Here is a 21,253-nt window from a genome sequence, read left to right as displayed (position 1 = left end):
GCCCAGAGAAGCTGTGGCTGCCCCATCCCTGGAGGTGTCTAAGGCCAGGTTGGTCAGGGCTTGGAGCAACCTGGGCTGGGGGGAGGTGTCCCTGCCCAGGGCAGGGCGGGGTTGGAACTGGATGATCTTTAAGGTCCCTTCCAACTCTAACCATTCTGTGATTCTATGATTGTGGAACTGCATGGGACCTCCTGGCACATCCAGGCTGTTTCCCTGTCATGGAAACCACGACACAATTGCTGCCTCAAGACTAGTTAGGTTCCATACTTCTGAGATACTTTAGATCCAACAGCTTTTTTTTTTTTTTTTCCTAGGCTCCGCAAGGCAAGTGCTTTTAGTTTGCCAAGTAAGAGGGCTCCTCACAATTCTAATCCTCACAGTCCTTCTTATATCTATTCCAGGTTAAATTTATCTCTTTTCAACCTCTTTAAATCTACGTTTCAGGAGACCAGAAGTATACATAGTCTTACAGATTGCCAGTATCATCAGTGCTTGAATGCCACTAATGCATTTTTATCTCTACTGGAAATAGGTAGTGATGCAGATTGGTATCACATTTTATTTTTTATGGCCGTACCACATTGATACAGCATACGCTTATTCTGTGACTGACTAATATTCACAAGTATTTCTACTTTCTATTCTTTGCAACTGATGGATTCCCATATTAGAGCAGGAATTATGGGTATAGACTCTGAGGAACATGATTCTGTGCTTTGTAATGCTGTATTTCATCTCATTTCTATTATACAGTTCTCAGCTTCCTTACATTCTCTGTACTATCCTGTGCCTTGTATTGAAGGTGCCACCCAAATTTGTCATTATTAAGTTTTGTTAGCATACTTCTCCTTTTTGTGCTGGAGCTATTAATGAAAATATCTAAATAAAATCAGTTTCAAAAATGGTCCACAAGGTACTTCCTGCTTAATACTTTTTTTCCTATGCCAGTTCTTTACCACATATTGTCTTTGTTCTAATCCCCATTTTTTGGTTTTAAGTAGTGGTTCCCTTTATGACTGTGTGCCAGATGCTTTACTTAAATACAAGTTGATTTGACCTACTGTACATGTTTTGTCTAAAATGTAATTTTAATGAACAGGAAGGCTTGGTTAAGCCTGAGCTGACGTACTGTAACATAACAAGGCTTGGCATGTTTTATAGCGTATTCAACATTAACTCCAGTTCTGTGCAGCAGCCCATACCCCCCCCATTTTCCTTGCCCCTGGATCCTTCCCTTGTTCTCAGGTCACTGAAACCCTCATTCCATTTTGGAAAAGTTCATAGGCATCTTCATTCATAGCTGGGGACCTAGATCTCTGGAGCTCATGTGGCCTTTGTGACCCAAGTGTTGCAGCTGTGCCTCAATTTTGACCTCAGGCCACAAACTGTAGAGGAACATGACTACACATCAGATTGCGCCTCTTCTTTCTCCAGGCCTTGTCTCCTCATTACTTCTGGTCAGTGTCTTATTTTCTCTTAGTTCTGAGTCATTACATTTTTTCCCGGACACCGTGATTGTGATTCACTGTTCTGTTTCTTCGGATTCCTTGCCTACCCATTCTGATGCAAAAATCTCAGCTGAAAATCACTCAGACTCCATAGCTCTGTGTGTCTCTGCTTTTCCCCGTTTAACTTGCTGAGTGCAACTTTGACACAGCAAACTGCGTCTCCTTCAATGGCATGCTTGTCTCTTAGTACTGGCTACTATTCTTCTCACTGGGCCCCAGATTCCCATGAGGACTTTTCATCTAGCTGTGCTGATAGGTTTTTGTACTGCTGTCCTCTCCTTTTCGTCCTCTCCACTTCATTCTCCTTTACACAAATATTCAGTCAACTCCTGCTGCCATTCACTGACCACCAAATGGGATTCTCTGCACAGATCCCATACCATAACAGCTGTCCTGTTGTTTGGTTGCTGCATGCTGTTGTCCACCTCTTTCTCCATCCGAGCCAAACAGAAGGGAGGATCTGTTCACTTGTAAGAAGTGGTTAGGGGTGTGATAATCAGTGTCAGCCTTGGATGTAGCAGCTGTGAAATAATGAAGCTCAAGATCTTGAAGGGAACGAGGAAGGAGACTAGCGAAGTACAGACCCTGGACTTCAGACAAGCAGAGTTTGGCTTATTCAGGGAACTGGTAGGTGTGATCCCATGGGAAGCAGCTCTGAAGGGCAAAGTGGCTGAGGCAAACTGGCAGGTCTTTAAGGACCCTCCAAGCACAAGAGCAGTCTGTCTTGATATGCAGGAAAATGAGCAGATTTGTGAGAAGTCTGGCTTAACTAAGTAGGGAACTCACAGTGGCGGTCCCAACATCAAAAGTCAGCATACAAGAAGTGGAAGCAGGGACAGGCAACAAAGGAAGAATTCAGAAATGTTGCCTGGGCATGTAGGGAATGGTATCAGGAAAGTCACAGCTCAGCTGGAGCTGAGATTTCCAAGAGACATCAAGGGCAACAAGAAAAGCTTCTACTGTTGCATTAGTAATAAAGTCTGACCAAGGAGAATGCGTGCCCGATGGTGAGTGGGCTGGGTGGTATAGTGATGACAGAGACAGATAAGTCTGAAGTACTCAAAGCCTTCTTTGTCTCAGTCTAACAATGTCTTCCAAACCTCTGTGATCAGTGAACACGCTCAAGAGGAACAGCCAGCAATGGACAGGGATTGAACCGGGGATTACTTGAGAAAACTTGACCTGCACAAGTCTATGGTACCCAACAGGCCGCATCTGAGGGTGCTGAGGGAACTGGTCGATGTCCTTGCAAGGCCATTCTCTGTCACCTTTGAAATGTCGTGGAAATCAGGGCAGGTTCCTGATGACTAGAAAAAGGCAATTGTTGCACCCATCTTCACAAAAGGCCAAAAGAATAGTCCAGGGAACTGCAGCCAATCAGCCTCACTTTGGTCCCTGGGAAAATTCACGGAGCAAGTGTTCTTCAAAACACATTTCTGGACTTGTGAAGGAGAAGAAGGTAATATGGAACAGTGAGCATGGATTTACAAAGGGTAAATCATGCCTGACCAACCTGATTGCCTCCTCTGATCAAATGACTGAACCCACGAGAAAGAGATAGCAGTGGGTATAAATTACCTTGGCTTTAGCAAAGTTTTCAACGCTGTCTTCCATAATAGTCTTGTATCCAAGTTGGGACATTTTGGTCTAGATGGGTGGAGAACCATCTGGTTGGATGATTTGGCTTAGAGGGTAGTGGCTGATAGGTTGCACTCTACCGGGAAGACAGTGACAAGCAGAGTACTGCAGGGATCTGTTCTGGCAGCTGTTTGGTTTAGCATCTTTACCAATAACCTGGAGGAGGCAGTGGAGTGCTTGCTTATAAAATTTGCAGATGACACCAAATCACAGGGCAGGGTGAGGGGAAACCAGGTGATAAACTTGTGGACGGGCTGCCATTTAGGGGGAGCTGGACAGGCTGGAGGAATGAGCCAACAAGACCTTTATGAAATTTGATGAGGTCAAATGCAAAGTTCTTCCTTGGGGAAGTGGGAGCAGTAAGCTCTTGCTGGGGAGCAGCACTGCTGGAAAGGCCCGGAGGCCCTGGTGGACAGTGAGCTGAGTATGAGCAAGAAGTGTGCCCTGGCAGCAAAGACAACTGTATGAACAGGAGCCCAGCCAAGAGATTGAGGGAGTAGGTTACCCCTCTGCTCAGTACTCATTAACTCACAGCAAGAGCACTGGGTCCAGCTTTGGGATCCCCAATTCAAGAAGGACATTGGCAGACTGGACTGAGTTCAGCAGAGGGTTGTCAGGTTGGTCAGAGGGGTGGATCAGCACATGAGGAGAGACTGAGAGAACTGGCCTTGTTCAGCCTGGAGGAAGGATGGCTCTGAGGGCCGTGCTGCCATCCAGCGTGACCTGGACAGGCTGGAGAGCTGGGCAGAGAAGAACCTAATGAGGTTCAACAAAAGCAAGTGCGAGGTCCTGCACCTGCGGAGAAAGAATGTAAAGCACCAGTATAGGTTAGGGGCGGACCTGCTGGGAAGTAGCTGTGAGGAGAAGGATCTGGGGGTCCTAGTAGACAGTCAATTATCCATGAGCCAGCAATGTGCCCTTGTTGCCAAAGAGGCCAATGGAATCCTGGGCTGCATAGGGAAGAGTGTGGCCAGTAGGTCGAAGGAGGTCATTCTCCCCCTCTACTCTGCACTGGTGAGGCCACAACTGGAACACAGTGTCCAGTTTTGGGCTCCGCAGTTCAAGAGGGACAGAGAACTGCTGGAGCGAGTCCAGCGAAGAGCAACTAAGATGATTAAGGGATTGGAGCATCTCCCTTATGAGGAAAGGCTGAGAGAGCTGGGACTCTTTAGCCTGGAGAAGAGAGGGCTGAGGGGAGACCTTATTATGGCGTACAAGTATCTAAAGGGTGGGTTGAAGGAGGATGGAGCCAGGCTCTTTTCAGTGGTTCCCAGTGACAGGACGAGGGGTAATGGGCACAAGTTAGAACATAGGAAGTTCCATTCAAACACACGGAAAAACTTCTTTACGGTGAGGGTGACAGAGCACTGGCACAGGCTGCCCAGGGAGGTGGGGGAGTCCCCTTCTCTGGAGATGTTCAAGACCCGCCTGGATGCAGTCCTGAGGGATGTGCTCTGGGCAATCCTGCTTTGGCAGGGGAGTTGGACTAGATGGTCTCTAGAGGTCCCTTCCAACTCTGAAAACTCCGTGATTTCAGGAGTTATTGCCTCTGCAGCAGCCAGTCAGAAGTCCCCTCTGAAACGCTATCTCTTAGGGATCAAGGCTCACAAGGTGGCAATTTCTAAGGAGTGTCAGCCCGTAGCTGTCCTTCTCTGACCACCATAGGAAACCTCAACAGTACAGACACTTTTGTCGGTAAGCTGTAGGCTAAAGTTTCTTAGCAGGGAAACTGTCCAGTAGCTGATAAGTCAGACTTCAGTCATTGTCACTGGTAATATAAAAGCACTGGCTTCTGAATACTATTTTTGAAATGTCTAGGTCATGTGCATCTGCTGTAGGTAGTAAGAAATTGGCTCAGGGTCTAACTGAGCTTGCCAGACTTGGGGGAGCAAGAGGTCTTGGCTTTTGTTATCTCTCTTGAAGATGGAAATTATAGGCTAGCCTAGTTCTAAGGCAGTTGCCAAATCTCTATTTATTAGTGTCTGATGATTATTTATTTTTAAAGCAAATTGCTGGAACTGTTTTGTTTGTCCTGCTCAGGTAGTGAAGAATGCAGCTCCAGTTGTAATTACCTACCTGAAATGGATCAAATTCTATTTATTATTTTTTTTCTGGGACCGTTAATGATAGCCGGCTTTCACCTGGAAAGAAATATCAGTCTTAAGGGCACACTCTTCTGTAGCTGTTTGGTTTTTTTTTTACTATCTTTAGTTTAAACTGAAATTAAGTAATGCAGTGACAGCTGCTACAGACAATCTCTCTGATCAAGGAGACAAAGCCTTTCTTAGACATCTGGAGGAAGCCCCATGGTTGAAGGCCCTCATACTCATGGGGGAACTTTAACCACGCTGACATCCACTTTGAGGGCAGGAGCACTGGGCACAAGCACTACAGAATACTCCTGGGTTGGACTGATGACAATTTCTTGACCCAGGTGATCAACACGCCAACCAGGGGAGGTGCTCTGCTGGACCTGTTACTCACAAAGAAGGAAGAGCTGGTCGGGGCTGTTAAGGTGAAGGGCAGCCCTGGCTGCAGCAACCATGAGATGACAGAGTTTGTGACCCTGAGAGAAGCGAGCAAGACCTGGACTTCAGGAGAGCAGGTGTTGGCTTGTTTGGGGATCTACCCAGAAGGATCCTATGGGACAGTGGGGATCCCTGGAGGACAAAGGGACTCAGGGAAGCTGGCTGAACTTCAAGTACAACCTCTTCAAAGCAAAGGCGAATGATCAGACCAGCGCGCACAAAGTTGAGCAGAGCTGCAGGAAGCCAGCTAGGTTAAGCGGGAAATTCCTGACTGGCCTCAAACGCAAAGAGGGAGCGCACGGAGGTGTAAGCAGGGATGGTCTACCCAGCAGGAACAGCACAACGGTGCCCAGGCGTGCAAGCATGAAATTAGGAAAATCAAAGCTCAGCTGGAATCGAACCTAGCAATGGATGTGGTGGGCAACAAGAAAGCCTTCTGCAAGTGGATCAGCAGCAGAAGGAAGAGTAATGAAAGCCCGGGTCTGGGTCTGGGTCTGCTGCTCCTGTCAAAAGCCATGGAAAACGCCGAGGCACTCAGTGTTGTCTTTGCCTCCATTTCTTCTGGCAAGTTCTGTCCCCAGGCCTCCCAGGTCCCTCAGCCTACATGAGAGTCAGGGGAGCGCGGCTCTTCCGAGGGACCTTGACAGGCTGCATAAACAGGATGGCAGTTCAACGTTATAAAGTTCAACAGAGGCAAATACAAAGTTCTGCTCCTGAGATAGAATGACACCATGCAGCGGTACAGGTAGCACCAACTGGGTAGAGAGCAGTTCTGCAGGAGAGGACCCAGGGGTCCAGGTGGACAACAAGCAGAGAATGAGTCTGTGAGGTAAGCCAGCCGTGACAAAGGTCAATAGCAAAAAGGGTTGTATTAGCATAAGTGTTGCCATCAAGTCAAGGAAAGAGGCTATTCCTTCCTATGCCACACTTGTGGAGCTGCATCAGGACTTCTGGGCACAGGACCAGGGAGACGTGACATTCTGGAGTGAGGCCTGCAGAGAACCGGCAGGATGTCTGGGGCTGGAGCACGTGCCTACCAAGAGAAGCTGCAAGAGCTGGGTTTGTCCAGCCTTGAGAAGAGAAGCGGAAAGGGAGATCCTGGCGTGAGTGCAACTGCTGTACAGGATGGTGAAGAAAAACGGAGCCAGCCTCTTCTTGGAGGTGCACAACAATAGGATGAGAGACAACAGAAACTCACTGCAACACAGGCAATTGACTCTATTAGGAACGGTGTTTTTTTGAAGAATAACAATGTGGTGGAACCAAAATGTTGGAACAGGCTGCCAGAAGATTCTGTGGGATGTCCATCCTCGTTCGGAGGTATTTAGAACCCGACTGCACAAGGTCGTGAGCAAGCTGATGTAATTTGAATTGGGTTTGTGCAACAGTTGGTCTGCATGACTTCAAAAGGTCCTTCTGATCCGAATTATTTTGTGATTACTGAGGCTTAAACAGTTGTCTACCCAAATCATGGTTTACCCAGATTATTCAGTGGATCCTTTGTGTGTTTGATGACTGTTCATCAACCTAACCCCAGAAGTTCAAAGGGATTATTCACAGAGTGTGGGTGACTTTGGTGTTTGTCTTCTGTTGGAAGCAACTGTGGTAGGTGCTTCTGATAAGCCTTGATGAGCAAAGAAGTACAGACTACCTCAACACTGAAGGTTTGTGGAGGTCAATGAAGGCTGAGCTGCACATAGACTTTTCTGTAGCCAGCAGTAGCCTATCAGGGCTCCACTTGAAGAGACTCAAATTCTTTCAGAATTCAATACCCGACAATGTTTATGGCAGAATCAGTTATACTCAGTCAGCAGGAAGGATTTTATGCACAGTCATGCTGGAGGTCAATGAGGCTGACAAGGATAAATTTCTTAGGTTTTTCTGGTGTCCACACTTCACCTAAGGAAAACCCAAACAACCCCCTTTAGAAAACTGTCTATGCACTTCCCAGATCCTATGTTTTCTGAAGGCAGAAGTCACAGAAATGATTACTATGTTTGGTTTTTTTTTTTTTTTTTTTCAAAAGAGAGGAATCAAGAGCTAACTCGTTTGCAATAGAAGAAATTGGAGACTTGTGTTTTGTAGTCTGTGTAGTGTTAAGAGCATGGGAGATGGCTTTGTTCTTTGCAGAAATGAGAAATCTCACATCTGTTTCACCTTATGTCTTTGATCTTGGATGTGTCAGTGGCAATGAGCGCAACTCCAGAAAACCTCTGTCTCCAGCTTAAGCTCAGGTTTTCCATCACTGACACTGACTTTTTCCTGTCCTTTCCTATCAGTATTCTAGCTGTCCTTTATGGTCTGCATACTGGTGCATCGACTCCTAATAGTTGTACTGAGAAGTCTATTTAATTTTACTAGAGAGTGGCAAGCTTTCGTATGGAAGACTTTGAAAAGAGCACATATTTGATCTTTTGGGAGAAGAAAAAAGTACTAATTTAATTTTAGTGTCATACAACTAGGCAATCTGAAGTCTGACCCTATCATGAGAACTTAGGGTCACTCTGTTTTGGTTTTGTTTAACTTCATTAAGACAGGCCTGAGGATTTTCTTGTAAGTAAGAGCATAGGTATTTAAGATTGCTAGTGATGAAATATTCCCTGCAGCCATTGTAGAATTTTTTCAGTGTTTGGCTACACTCACTCCTAAAAATTTTCACTGTATTTCTGATCTGAACTTAAACAATTTCAGGTTCATTGTGTTGTCACTTTGACAGGCACAGAAACTTCTTTTTGTGTAGATAGATGCATACTCATAAGCAAAGCTAAATTCACTGGCTTCATGGAACCTTGTATTATAGAGGATGTTTTCCTGTCTGCTAATGATCTCAATAGCTTTCACAGAATTTTCTTGAGTTTGTCAGTAGATTTCTTCATTTGTGACGCCGGTGTTCTGTTAGTGATGATGCTGTTGCCAAGGATGGCAGTAATTGTAAAACCCTCAGTCTTGCTCCATGTCTTTCTGCTCATGTATTTGAGAACTGCAGTGGCCTCTTAGGCCATAGTGGTGTTCTGGGCTATTGTTTCCTCCCCTGCCATTTCCTAAATCCTTTTAAGATTTCCCTGGGAAGCATTGAGAATCCCCATGCTGTAGCTATGTCCTACATTCTTTGCTTCTAGGTTTTTTGATTGTACACATACCTTTAGTAATTTGTATTGTTTTCTTTCTCCCAGTTCACCATGGTATGGATCCATATCCCTGTCCTCTGCCCTATTTCTGATTTCCCCATCCTGTGTCATGTCGTTGTTGGGACGGACACAACACTGAACATCAAGTTGCAGCAATCCAATTTCTTTATTTAACAAGCAGTGCTTTTTTATATTCTTTTACCCAGGTGCTTATCTATGCATATATTCTACCATTCTACTTTTGCCCAATACGCTCTCACATCACACGCCAGCCAGCTAATACAATTGTTGATCACGCGCTGTTCATGCTCTGGTCAGAGCCAGCATGTTTGCCAACCCTTATCTTTTTACTCAGCTCTTCTCAGGACTCCCCAGTCTCTTCAAGGGTACACGGATATCTGCTCAAGGTCAATGTTAAACTCTCATTCTGATCCCTCAGACCAGCCGAGGTTTCCCACAGTGTCACTTGTAGATTCTGTTCCTAATGCCCAGGTTAAATTATAAAAGCCCCAGAACCGTTCCTCTTCTTTTTACCTTGCATCTTTGTCTGTTTATTGTTGGTCATGCAGATGACTTCATTAACGTATGCACAGTGAGTTTCGGTCACTTTAATCAGTAGCCACGGTCTCATTAGTACCCACCAGTACAGATAAATTGCTTGCTTTATTGTGCGTTCCATTGTGTTTGTTCAGTATTGCAACTCATCGGCCACCATGCAGCTCAGTCTGCAAACTCAGAAAAAGCCTTTTCTGAAGTGTCTTACAGTCTTTTCAGGTCACGATTAGCTAAAAATTTTACAGCTTTTAATGTGTCTATGTCTCTTTTGTCCTCTTCTGGATCATTTTAATAAAAATGCCAAGTCAAAGTTGTTGAAAGATGTTAGGTTTCCTATATCACTTGGCCATGATGAAAACCGAATCTTTGTCTTAACTGTTTTTTTTCATCTTTCTTGGGCAACACGTGGCCAGTATTTGCTTTTTATCTAAGTGTCACTGTGAATTCCTCAAAAATTCTTGTGAAGGATTGTGTCCCTAAGGACCACTTGAAAGTCTAAAATACCTGTTTTCCTTTATTTTTTTCCATTATTTCTGACATCTTTAAGGAATGGATGGGACACAGTTTTCTTGCGGAAGTGATACAGCTAGGTCTCTTGATATTTAGAAGAGTAAATTTAGAATTCACATGATGCTTCTTAGTACTCTTCCAGCCACAGCAGTAACTAGCTTGGAATGGACACATTAGATCAGTTTTGACATAATGTGTGTCTTTCTCTACAGCTGTGGAAACTGAAGCAGAGTTGTTTCTTTGGTGCACTTGAGAGAGTGTAGTCTAGATTTAAATGTCCATGACTCTGTATTTCATAACTGGGAAACGTTCATGACATTCTGCTTAAAACATTGTAGGGAAATCAAAGTAAATCTCTCTAAATCTTGCTTGTATCTTTTAACTGCACATAACAGGCTTATCTGTCCTGGTTCCATGTTTCTTCTCAGCTTTAAATCAAAATACGACTTAACTCTTTGGTTTTCTTCCATAACTCTGTGACTATAAATGGATAAATATTTTGTTTCATGAAACTCTTTTTTCTTTGCTGATATTTATTTGATAATGAGATAGCCCGAATAAAGATAACATTTTAAATAAATTTACAAATGCACCATTCCCCAACACAATTGCATTGTTAGGATGATGATGGTCATGACGGAGTTGGGGTAAGTGAGGGATAGGACTAGGAGTTAATGTGATGTCAAAGTAAAAAGAGAGGGAAAAAGTTTTTGAATTCGAGTGTGATTTTTTGAGGGTTGAGAAGTGAAGACTGGGATTCCGCCTCTGTGATAAGGATTGCTGGATTAGATTACTCTCTGCTGCAAGTGCAGAGAAGGAGGGGAGAGTGCGCTTCTGTTGTTTGTTCTTAGTTCTGCCTGTCTTATACTCTCCTGTATGCTATTTGTTAAAGACCGGGAGAAGCTGGTAATTGTCCTGTGCGGTATAGGCCAGTCAACTTCAACCATTACTTTGGTATGGAATTCCACAGCCGCACAGGCATCACAGTACTCCCGTTTCCATCTCCTCCTAGCAGTGTTCCTCGAGGTTTCTGTTTCACCAGAACAACACACAGGCACCTCTTTCCGTAGCAGTATTACTTCTGCTTCATAGTGACCATAGTTTCCTGCACGTTGTTCTGAAGATAGACACTTCTATTTGACACCACTGTTTAATGATAAATTAAATGTTGCTTTCAGCTGCAAATACAGAAGCAGAAATGTAATGGGTATATATCAGATCTAGCATTAACTCCCTGTGACAATTCAAATATGTTATCAAGTTTTACTAGTTTGACTTTGTACCACCAGACCTTACAAGTGGCTTAAAGTCAGCATACTTTCTACACCAGGTACTCTAGCCATTTTGAGAGAAACCTGCAGCTGATAAACGCTTTGAGTGGAATCTGCTACTCTCAGGTCTGAAATGGTAGCCTGAAATGTGAAGGAAGGCCACCTCATGGAAAATTATTCTTCTCTGGTCATGCTATTGGCCAAGCAAAAGATTTCTCTGTCCTTCTGTCTCCCATAGCCTTAGATACTTCATCTGTTAGAATACTACTGTTAACCTATTTTAAATTATGATTTCAAAAAGTGCATTATGCCTGACTTGTTTTTTTTGTATGATAATGACAAATTAGCCGTTCCTGGTGGCTAGTGCCCAGGTCTGAAGTAAGGGAAGGACAAAGATGAACTGTAGATCTTAATTTCTTTTTTTCAGAGTTATTAAGGTTAGTTAGACAGTGTTCTGGAAGGGTGACTGTCATTACTGGGCAACATTGGACTGTATAAAAGAAAGTTTTCTACAGTAGCCCAGACTTACGGAGAGTCCCTGTTGCTGTATGCCTGCTCTGTTCTCATTTAATCTTGGCAATCATAGAATCACAGAATAGTTAGAGTTGGAAGGGACCTTAAAGATCATCTAGTTCCAACCCCCTGCCATGGGCAGGGACACCTCCCACCAGCCCAGGTTGCTCCAAGCCCCGTCCAACCTGGCCTTGAACACCTCCAGGGATGGGGCAGCCATAACTGCTCTGGGCAACCTATGCTTGTGTCTCACCACCCTCAGAGTAATATCTAATCTAAATCTTGCCTCTTTCAGTTTAAAACATTTCTCCCTTGTCCTATCGCTCCACTCCCTGATCCAGAGTCCCTCCCCAGCTCTCCTGGAGCCTCTTTAGGCACTGGAAGAGCCTATAAGGTCTCCCCGCAGCCTTCTTCTCCAGGCTGAACACCTCCAAGTGCACCTGGCTTTTGACAAGAGCAGCAGACCCAGACCCAGACCCGGGCTTTCATTACTCTTCCTTCTGCTGCTGATCCACTTGAAGAAGGCTTTCTTGTTGCTCACCACGTCCATTGCTAGGTTCGATTCCAGCTGAGCTTTGATTTTCCTAATTTCATGCTTGCATGCCTGGGCACCGTTGTGCTGTTCCTGCTGGGTAGACCATCCCTGCTTACACCTCCGTGCGCTCCCTCTTTGCGTTTGAGGCCAGTCAGGAATTTCCCGCTTAACCTAGCTGGCTTCCTGCAGCTCTGCTCAACTTTGTGCGCGCTGGTCTGATCATTCGCCTTTGCTTTGAAGAGGTTGTCCTTGAAGTTCAGCCAGCTTCCCTGAGTCCCTTTGTCCTCCAGGGATCCCCACTGTCCCATAGGATCCTTCTGGGTAGATCCCCAAACAAGCCAACACCTGCTCTCCTGAAGTCCAGGTCTTGCTCGCTTCTCTCAGGGTCACAAACTCTGTCATCTCATGGTTGCTGCAGCCAGGGCTGCCCTTCACCTTAACAGCCCCGACCAGCTCTTCCTTCTTTGTGAGTAACAGGTCCAGCAGAGCACCTCCCCTGGTTGGCGTGTTGATCACCTGGGTCAAGAAATTGTCATCAATCCAACCCAGGAGTATTCTGTAGTGCTTGTGCCCAGTGTTCCTGCTCTCAAAGTGGATGTCAGCGTGGTTAAAGTGGTTAAAGAACCTCTCCCATCCTGCTATTGCCTGCACACCCTCCTCACTGCCCCCACTCTTAAAATTTTTTAATTCTCTTGTCACCATCGATAAAAAATCCATGAATATCCAGGATAAAAGTGCATCATTTATTAATAATCTGCTCTTTTTTTTTTTAATTTTGAAACATTTGAATTTTTTTACAATCCGAAAAAAAGTACCCTAGACTCTAGAAAGACACTATCTTACTAACGTTAATAATAATGTATTCCAGTTATACATATATTTCTAAGTTAGCGTTTAACATACATGCTTCAAAACTGCAGATGATGAGATGCTGCTGCTAGCTGCTTTTTGTAGTTTCTTGAAATAGATGAAGGCCGGAATGGAGTATTCAGGTCTTGAAATACTCTTTACACATTCATAGCTAAAACTTTTGTAGAAGAAGAGAAGAAGATTTGCATGGAGCTATGAACTTTTCAGTTAGGGCAAACCACGCAAGAAGAAGGAATTAAGCAGGCTGCACAGATCCTTATCACAGAAACACCAAGATAAATGGGGTTCGGTTACCTATGAAGAAAACTGAAAAATTAATTATGTATTACTGGCTGGAGTGTAAGAGTACCGTGGGCAGTGAGAGTACCTTTATCTTTTTGAGCTAAGACGTACCAGAAACAAAGACAATTCTCCATTGTGATGTAATACTGCTGGGGCTCTTAATTTTCCTCTTGCTCCTGAGGGGAAATTGAGAAAGAGTATGAAATTCAAACATTATCATGCCATCAAAAGATTATTCCAATAGTAGGCTGAGAAAGGAAAAGACTGCAAGAGCAGACAGAAATAGCCTGAGTGGGCCTTTGATCTAGCCCAGTATCCCACCTTGTCTGTGACCATAACACGTGTCCGGAGAAGAGTACACACACAGGCAAGTACAATTCTTCCCCCAAATACTCTCCCAACCTGCAGCCATTTGCAGTTCAAGGAATTATATGCAGAATTATCTTTGTTGGCTGATTTTAAAGTCTTTATGCTTTGTTAGCATCTTATAATGTTTAACAGTTTGGTTATAGGAATGGAATAGGAAACACCTTTTCACTTTCATGTGGTAAGAGATGTAAAAGTGTGGAATAGAAATATTTATTGAAGATTACTGCTGTTTCTACAATCTTCTTAGAAATGTCATTAGATCCTGGGTATGGTACCCTGCGAACCAGCTGGAAAGGCTGTACCACAGCTGTAATATACGCTTGATCTTGAGGGCTGTGTAGGCCAGCGCCCTCCTTCATCGTGTCCCCAGGAGTTCATGAACTGACCGTGCTGGAACTCAGAGTTACAGGACCGAAACGGCATTCTGGGTCCAGAATTTTTAGTTGACTGCAGTACAGCATGATTAATTTCCTCTGTGTGGAAGGAAATGAAGAATCTTTTCTTCTGTGTGGGACAGGATAAAAGCATTGGGATATTTTGTTGGGTCCAAAGGTCTGTATTCACTGTGGGGAGGAGGCATTGCCTGGCTGGCCATGTTCTGCCATCTGCCTGGCACCTCCGTGATGTTTCCAGTGCAATGCTTGCTCTTCGTGCTTCGCTCTTAAAAGTGTTCATGTTCTTTTATTATTCTGCTGATACTAAGACTAAGAAAGAATACAAGCAGTTAGAAAGATAGTGGTTCAGCTAAAGCTGTAGAGAGGTTTTGGCTCCATGGTTTCTGCTGCTCCAAAGTGTCAGTCCTGCTGTAAACAGAGCAGGTGTTCTCCCATCTCAAAACAAGCAAACAAACAAGTAAGGTTGAAAGAGATATTTACTTGATAGTCTTGATCAATCTAAATACAGAAGGGAGGAAATGTTCCTCTTCAGGCTGGAAAAGAAAGATACTAAGACAAAAAAAAGTAAAATGTATGAGCGGCATGGAGAAGGTGCACAGGGAATGCCTGCCCACCGCTGCTCCAGCTATATGAGAAGATGGCATCAAGTGAAGCCAACAGATGTCAGGTTCAAACCGAGCAGAAGGAGGTACTTCACCCACTGCCTGTTGAGGTTCTGGAATGCTGTGCCTCAGGCTGTTGGAGGTACTAAAGGGCAACAACTTTCAAATGCTGTCAGAGACACAGGACTAGGATGTGCGGACTGTCGGGATGACCTCGTGCAACAGTTCTTATGTCCTTGCAGAACATAGTGAACAGCTGTGTGCCTGGTGTTTGTGTCTCACACCAGATTAAGCCGTAGACTTCTGATTGTAAAGCAAAACAGGAATATCAACTAGCTTTTCATTCCTGTAGAACAGAAGTATTCTAACAGTTAAATATTTTAGTTACGTAGGTGAAAGCTAGATTGAATACCATAGAAATAGACAAGGTAGTCTTGTAGATTTATTATAATTACTTAAAGTTCCTTTCTTTTACGGCTTGCCTGCATGAGTTATTCCCAATGAAGAACTAACTTTTTCATGTAAGGGTATACTTGCCCATTTCTAAACTCAGATCGTTAGGTCTTCCTCCCAACCTACCTCAAATTAGCTCCTCTGCTAACTTCTCTGGAAAATGGAAAATAAAAAGGGCATTGTTAATAGAACTAATGTAGTTTAGCTAAAGTATTAAAATACCAGTAAAAGTTGGCAAGATCGTAAGCTGACACCTCTTAGCTGGTCATGTTGAAGCTCTGATGTGAAAGTCAGTTTCACCTCAGCCAAGAAGATGTGCTGATAAATGTTGACTTCCTAAATGGCAGTTTTCACTTATGATGGGTAACGCATGTTTTTAAAAAATCAACATGGGCACACCCCCTTTATTTTCAGTCTGGAGAGACCCAGTGCTTTTTTAGTTTAAGCAGGACAAGCATACTGTGCTTTGCGTTGCTGAGAGCAGTGGCTCCCAAGCTGCTTGGAGCTAAGCCTCGCTTGAAAAAACGCAGCTGTGGCTCAGGCCTTGTGGATCCAGATAGGGTCTTCCAGAGTTCCTGAGCTTTGGTGCTGGGCTCCAGCTCTTCAGTCACGTGCTTGTACCGTGCCACAGAAACCTGCCCTGCTAATTGGGAGCTACTGACTTGGGGATGACTCCTCTTGAGCACATCTGTCTAAGGGCTGGGAAGGTGTCAGTATTGCTGCTCTGGAACATAGTGGATTCTTTCTTCCAGTGCTTGGATGTTCCTTGCTTCCTTCTCAGATCCGGGAGCTGGTTCCTGAGTCCCAGGCCTACATGGATCTGTTGGCCTTTGAACGCAAACTAGACCAGACCATTATGCGGAAGCGTGTGGATATTCAGGAAGCGCTGAAGAGGCCAATGAAGGTATGTCATGAAAAATTTGTAGATTGAGTTAGGATAAAAAAATTAATCCTTGTATTAAATGGTGGAATGATCTTTCCATTGGAAGTCCTGTTAACAGAGATATTTCGAAACAGGTCAAACAAAGCTCCTAAGAATAAGCAGCTGGAGAGCAGCATGCGTGGAAGAGTGGTGGAGAGAATTCTGTGGATATTACCAGCTCTAGCTTCTGAAAGCCTTTATTAAGGGGAATAATAGCTTCTGCATAAATAAACGCTGGTTTTGGAGCTTTGTATTAGAATGATTAAAAAAGAAGAAAATAAGAGATTAGTGCTGAAGAGATGTATTACGTTTCCTATTAGAATTCAGTCAGAAGCTAAACTTGTGGGACAACAGAACATATAATGGGAAGAATTACTTACAGAAAAATTGTTACAGATCCTGCAAAAATGTACACGTTTACATAGTCTATAAAAGGATGATTCATGTAAGAAAAGAATGGATGACATTTTCTGCAATTTCTATTAGATCGAGTCCAGCATTCCAGTGTTCATAATATCCTACTGAAATGGTCTTTTCCTAAGTTTTCTGAATCTATTCAACTGAATCATGGAAAAGTTTAGGTAGTAGGAAAGTGTGGAAGTCACCTAGTTCAACCTCCTGCTCAAAACAGGGTTGTCAAGGCCTTGTTGAGTTTTGAAAATTTGTAAGGATGGAGGATTCACTGTTTGGCCACTGTCATTGTGAAGAATTTCTTTTCATGTCTTGTTTAAGTTCTTGTGACTGTATTGAATCTCTTACTCATTCATATAGTAAATCCTGTAGTATGAAGAGTTTTGTAGCTGTATGTCTACTGTGAAGTAAAGCTGTCACTCATACACACGTTCATATAGCAGTCTGTACCATCGGAATGGGTATCAGCCCAACTAAGACCAAGAGTCCATTCTGTTTGTCACTGTACAGGTATCTGATACGGTGTGGAAGGCTTTTACCTCTGGTGCTTTTCCAATTGATATATATGAAACAGGAAAAAAAAGTGGAAAAAATGAAGTCACATTGACATATCTGTTTTATAAACAGGAAACCGAAGTGTGAATGTTTTAAATCACAAGTTTGTAGTAAACAAGCATTGTGTATAGTAGATTGGACTCTCAGAAGGAGTAATACATCTTAGCTTCTTAATGTGGGTAGAACATCGTTATTTTAAACCAGCTAGGAACTTGGCCATGTTTAAAAGTAATTGAAGACTTAGGCTCACATTGATAAATCCACAGGAGGATGTTTATTCTGTGGCAAGCTCTGTAACTAGGGCATTGACCAGTATATGAGTTTCCAGCTCTAAGCTGTACCTTGGAGATATGCAGGGCCTGTGACGGGAAGAGTGTAGGTGGCACAACACTCTACAGAAACTGTAGTCAGAAAATTATGTTTCTGTCTAGGGCTCAGCAAACATAATTTAAATATCAGTTACTCAGCTAGTTAACATCTAAAGAATGATCAAACAGATGTTTTTCAAATTCATGTCTAGACTTAGTGTGCAGCAGCTGTGAAATTCAAGACCTGTCAAAATAGAGCTAAGCCGAGATAAATTTGGGTTGTTCTGATGTTAAGTATTTTCATTTTGTTATAGTTGGAGCATTGGTAACAGCAATAAAAATTATCTCTGCATTTAAATACCTTATCAAAGCTCTTGTAATTTTGAAGTATTTGCCTTAAAACAGCGGTTCCCAAACTGGGATTGTGATCCTGGGAAAAATTTAAATTTGCCTGAGGTATGTGGTGGTATGTAGGGAAAGTGCAGGACCGCTCAGTTGTGATGGCGGTTATCATATTGGTCACAGTGACTGAGTTGTGGCCAGAAACGGTCTTTGAGAACTACAGGCTTATGGTCCACTGCTGCTTAGGCTGTTTTTTTCTGCCTGAAGACTAATTATTCTGGAGAAATTTTAGGGGGAAGTGTTTCGAACGCTTTGGATCAAGGACAGTGCGTGAAGTGCGCTGGGCCCGTTGGTGCGGGTTGGCTCGTGTGCGAGCGGCCGCACTGTTGGGGCAGGTGGCGGCTGTGGGGTTGCTCCAAACGGGGGGGGACGCAGGGCCGGGAGGCTGCCTGGGGGGACGGCCTTCACCACCTGCCAGCTCACTTTGCTGCTGTCAGCAGCCCCTCGTAGCCACCAGCGCTTCCAGTCTGGATCCTGCCTCGTCCTTTTTCTGCCTGTTGGGCACTAGCGTGTTCTCTCCTCCTCTTCTGCCAGTCCTGCATTCTTGGACAGCGTCAGTTGTGAGAGTCTCGGAATTCCTCGCCCGCAGAGCAGCGTTTGCTGCATGCCACTCGTCGCAGGAGTCCTTGTCCTGACTCTGCGGAAGACCCACCCGCTCATGTGCTCAGAATTCCAGAAGGGATGTTTTAGGAGGGAGTCAGGCAGAGAGGGCGGTTCAGCTGCTGTGCGGCTGGAGGTACAGGTACAGCGAGCTCCATGGGCTGAAGGAAACGGAAACCATACGGCTCAACTCCCGACGAGTAGATGTCATTAAAGAAGAATGCATTACTGAAAATCTGGACAGCTAGGGCCATGGTGGACTTTGGGAGTGGGATTTATTAGGCTAAGTATAGACATTGACATATTTATTTATATGTAAGCTAGTCTCTCTGGGCTCCCTTTATAGTCAAGAGATTTAGTCAGTATAGGCAGTGGAATTCGGGGCACAGTTCTTCTCATACAGAAGTAGCTATTGAAAAGAATATAGATAAATCATGCCCTAAAAAGTGCCTATCTCTCTCTGTTGTCTAAGCCTGAGATAACTAGTCAGTTGTAGAAGTAAACATAATTTTCAGACTGAGATTATTTTCATCCCAAGACCTGAATCAGGGGTCGCCTGGCTGAAAGAAGGGCATCTGGTGACCCATCCCACAAGCAAGGCTCCTGCTTCAAGCCCTGGCACCACAGACAATAGTTGGTCTCACCCAAACCAGAGACTGCTCTCTAGGGACTGTCGCTCTTTCACAATGAACTGGTGTGAGTTTACCAGACCAATGTGTAGTTGCAGTTCTGCAAACTAACAATCTACTCCCAGCTTCTCAATTGTTAGGTTAAAATAGAGTAGTAGCATCTGAATACAGTCATAATGTCTCTCTCCCTGGTTTTGTAAATTGAGATTTACCACTTTCAGGTTTTAAGATGATGGAGGAATTGCTATTGGATATTGGCAGAAGCGAATTTGCATTTTTTTTCTGAAATGTCTAAGGTTTCTGCTTGGTCCTCTGCCCTCTCGCCCAAGACTGGGTTTTTTGCTCAGCGTGCCTCGCATCGGCAGCACCTCATGCCTCAGCTCTGCAGTTCTCTCGTTCTAAGAGACTCTCATCTTTTCCATGTACTGAGACCTCAGCCTGGAGCATTCAGGGGATATTCTTAGGGGCAGACGAACAAACAATTTGTGGAGATTTTTGTGTCATACTCTGAACCCTACTGTCATTGAGCTCCTGGTATCAAATCTGCACTCATTTCAATCAACAAAGGCAGTAGGTGTCATTTATGCGAACTTGAGCAAAGCATTTTATTCATTCTTCATGGGATGTTACAGAGAAAGAGGTGGGGATTACTAAAGAAAATTTAAGGTAACTGAGAGCAGTGGCAGCTCTATCACTTTTTAGCCCTTGTAGATTCCTCTCTGCATTTTGAGGTTTGTGGCACATGGGCTGTGTATTTCCTTTTCTGTGTTTGTCATGTTGGTCTTGCTGCTGGCTGGGATTAATTGGAGGAATTGCTTCTATAAAACAGTTGGCAATTGGTCTGAAACCTCATTAAAGGTGAGGTTTATTATTTTGATAATAACAATCTTATACTTAATGTGATTCAACTGAGAGAAGAAATCTTAGCACAGGTCAGTAACTAGAACTCCCCGTAGCAACGGAAAAGTTGTAGTGTTGCTGCAGAAGACCTCAGTGACGTGTCGTGTGGTTTTTAAAGTGGTAATACAGTGTCATTGATGCTCAAAATGAACAGTTCAAACTAGAATGATCATGCAAAAAAAGAGCTTCTGGAACAACCTAGAGAAAGAAAGATTCACCTTGTGAATGTCAGTCGGGTTTTATACGTGAAGACAAAAAAAAAAATGGGAGGGACTGGAGTGGCTGTCTTTTTGGTGGAGGGGAAGAAAAGTATCAACATTTTGGCTGAAGCACAACCCCAGCACAAGAACAGATGGGGAAAAGGTGACTGAATAAGGGTTAGGCTTGAAATTAGAAAGAGGTTATAATTGTCAGAAAAGCAGAAGTCCTCCAAATCAAGGAGGGGAAACAAATATTTCATTTTTAAAATTGTATCTTCATGGGTTCTGAAAAGCATTACATGATACAGACCTGTTACCTGGACTTACTGTTGCTGCCAGCTCAGTGGCCCACTGGTGTACTCCATCAAGCACTTCAGTGGTTTTGATAAGATATTTTAAAGCTCTTCAGGGTAAATGTCTGCACAAGCCATTTAGAGTAGAAATATGTTGAAGGGAAAACTGAATTTATGGCAATTTCAATTTAAACAAAACAATTTATTGAGGGAATTTTATTGGGAAATTTCTCATCTTTAATCATCAGCCATAAAATCATAAAATTTACAAAATTATAAAAAAAAAGCCAAATAGCTTACAGTTTCCCTAGCATGAGATCAGTCCAGCAACAGATATATCCTCTGATTAGTATGCAGTTATACATTGGGAGAATTGGGTCATGGTTGGTGGTTGTCTTACTGTCCTTAGCCTTAACATGTGTATTGATCTGCAGTCACCCAATCTTTGAGGGTCACCTCAGCGTCAGTGGGCTTTTGGTGAGTCCACCTCGTTTTGGACACCCGTGAACTTGGCCCTAGGAGTTCCTAGGTTGTCTTCTCTGTACTGATCTGTGGGTTCTTATACATATTATTATTGAGAGGACTGAGTTTTCAATGGGACCACATCAACATGTGTTTCTGCATTACTGGTTGGCTCGTTGCTGGGGTAGTTACTCACTGTCAGAGGCTGTGCCCACAGCCGTACCGTACCACGCTGCTTTTGACTAGTTAGGACTGAATCAAGGCACTGGGAAAAAAGTTCCTCAGCCTCGACACAAACAGGCAAAGTGCATGTGCATTCTTAACCCATCACAAACTAGCTTAAGTATTTGATGAGAACATGGTTAAATCTTGCATAATGACCCTCCCTCTCCCACTTGTATTGTCAACAGGAAT

General features: G+C 43.8%; 1 protein-coding gene across 3 annotated transcripts in view; it reads left to right on the top strand.

The window, feature by feature from the left end:
• Positions 1-21,253, top strand: part of SMARCD3 (SWI/SNF related BAF chromatin remodeling complex subunit D3) — a 69,471-nt gene that overhangs the window by 18,802 nt on the left and 29,416 nt on the right. For all 3 annotated transcript variants that reach the window (XM_082479615.1, XM_082479613.1, XM_082479614.1), the window contains exon 4: positions 15,939-16,061. In XM_082479615.1, coding sequence (XP_082335741.1) covers positions 15,939-16,061 — 123 coding nt within the window. The remainder of the gene's footprint in view (positions 1-15,938; positions 16,062-21,253) is intronic.

The sequence above is a fragment of the Vanellus vanellus genome, assembly GCF_965231255.1.
Source record: "Vanellus vanellus genome assembly, chromosome: 2".
Lineage (NCBI taxonomy): Eukaryota > Metazoa > Chordata > Aves > Charadriiformes > Charadriidae > Vanellus > Vanellus vanellus.
Note: the sequence above shows the minus strand (reverse complement) of the source record. Positions and strands in the feature narration are given on the sequence as shown.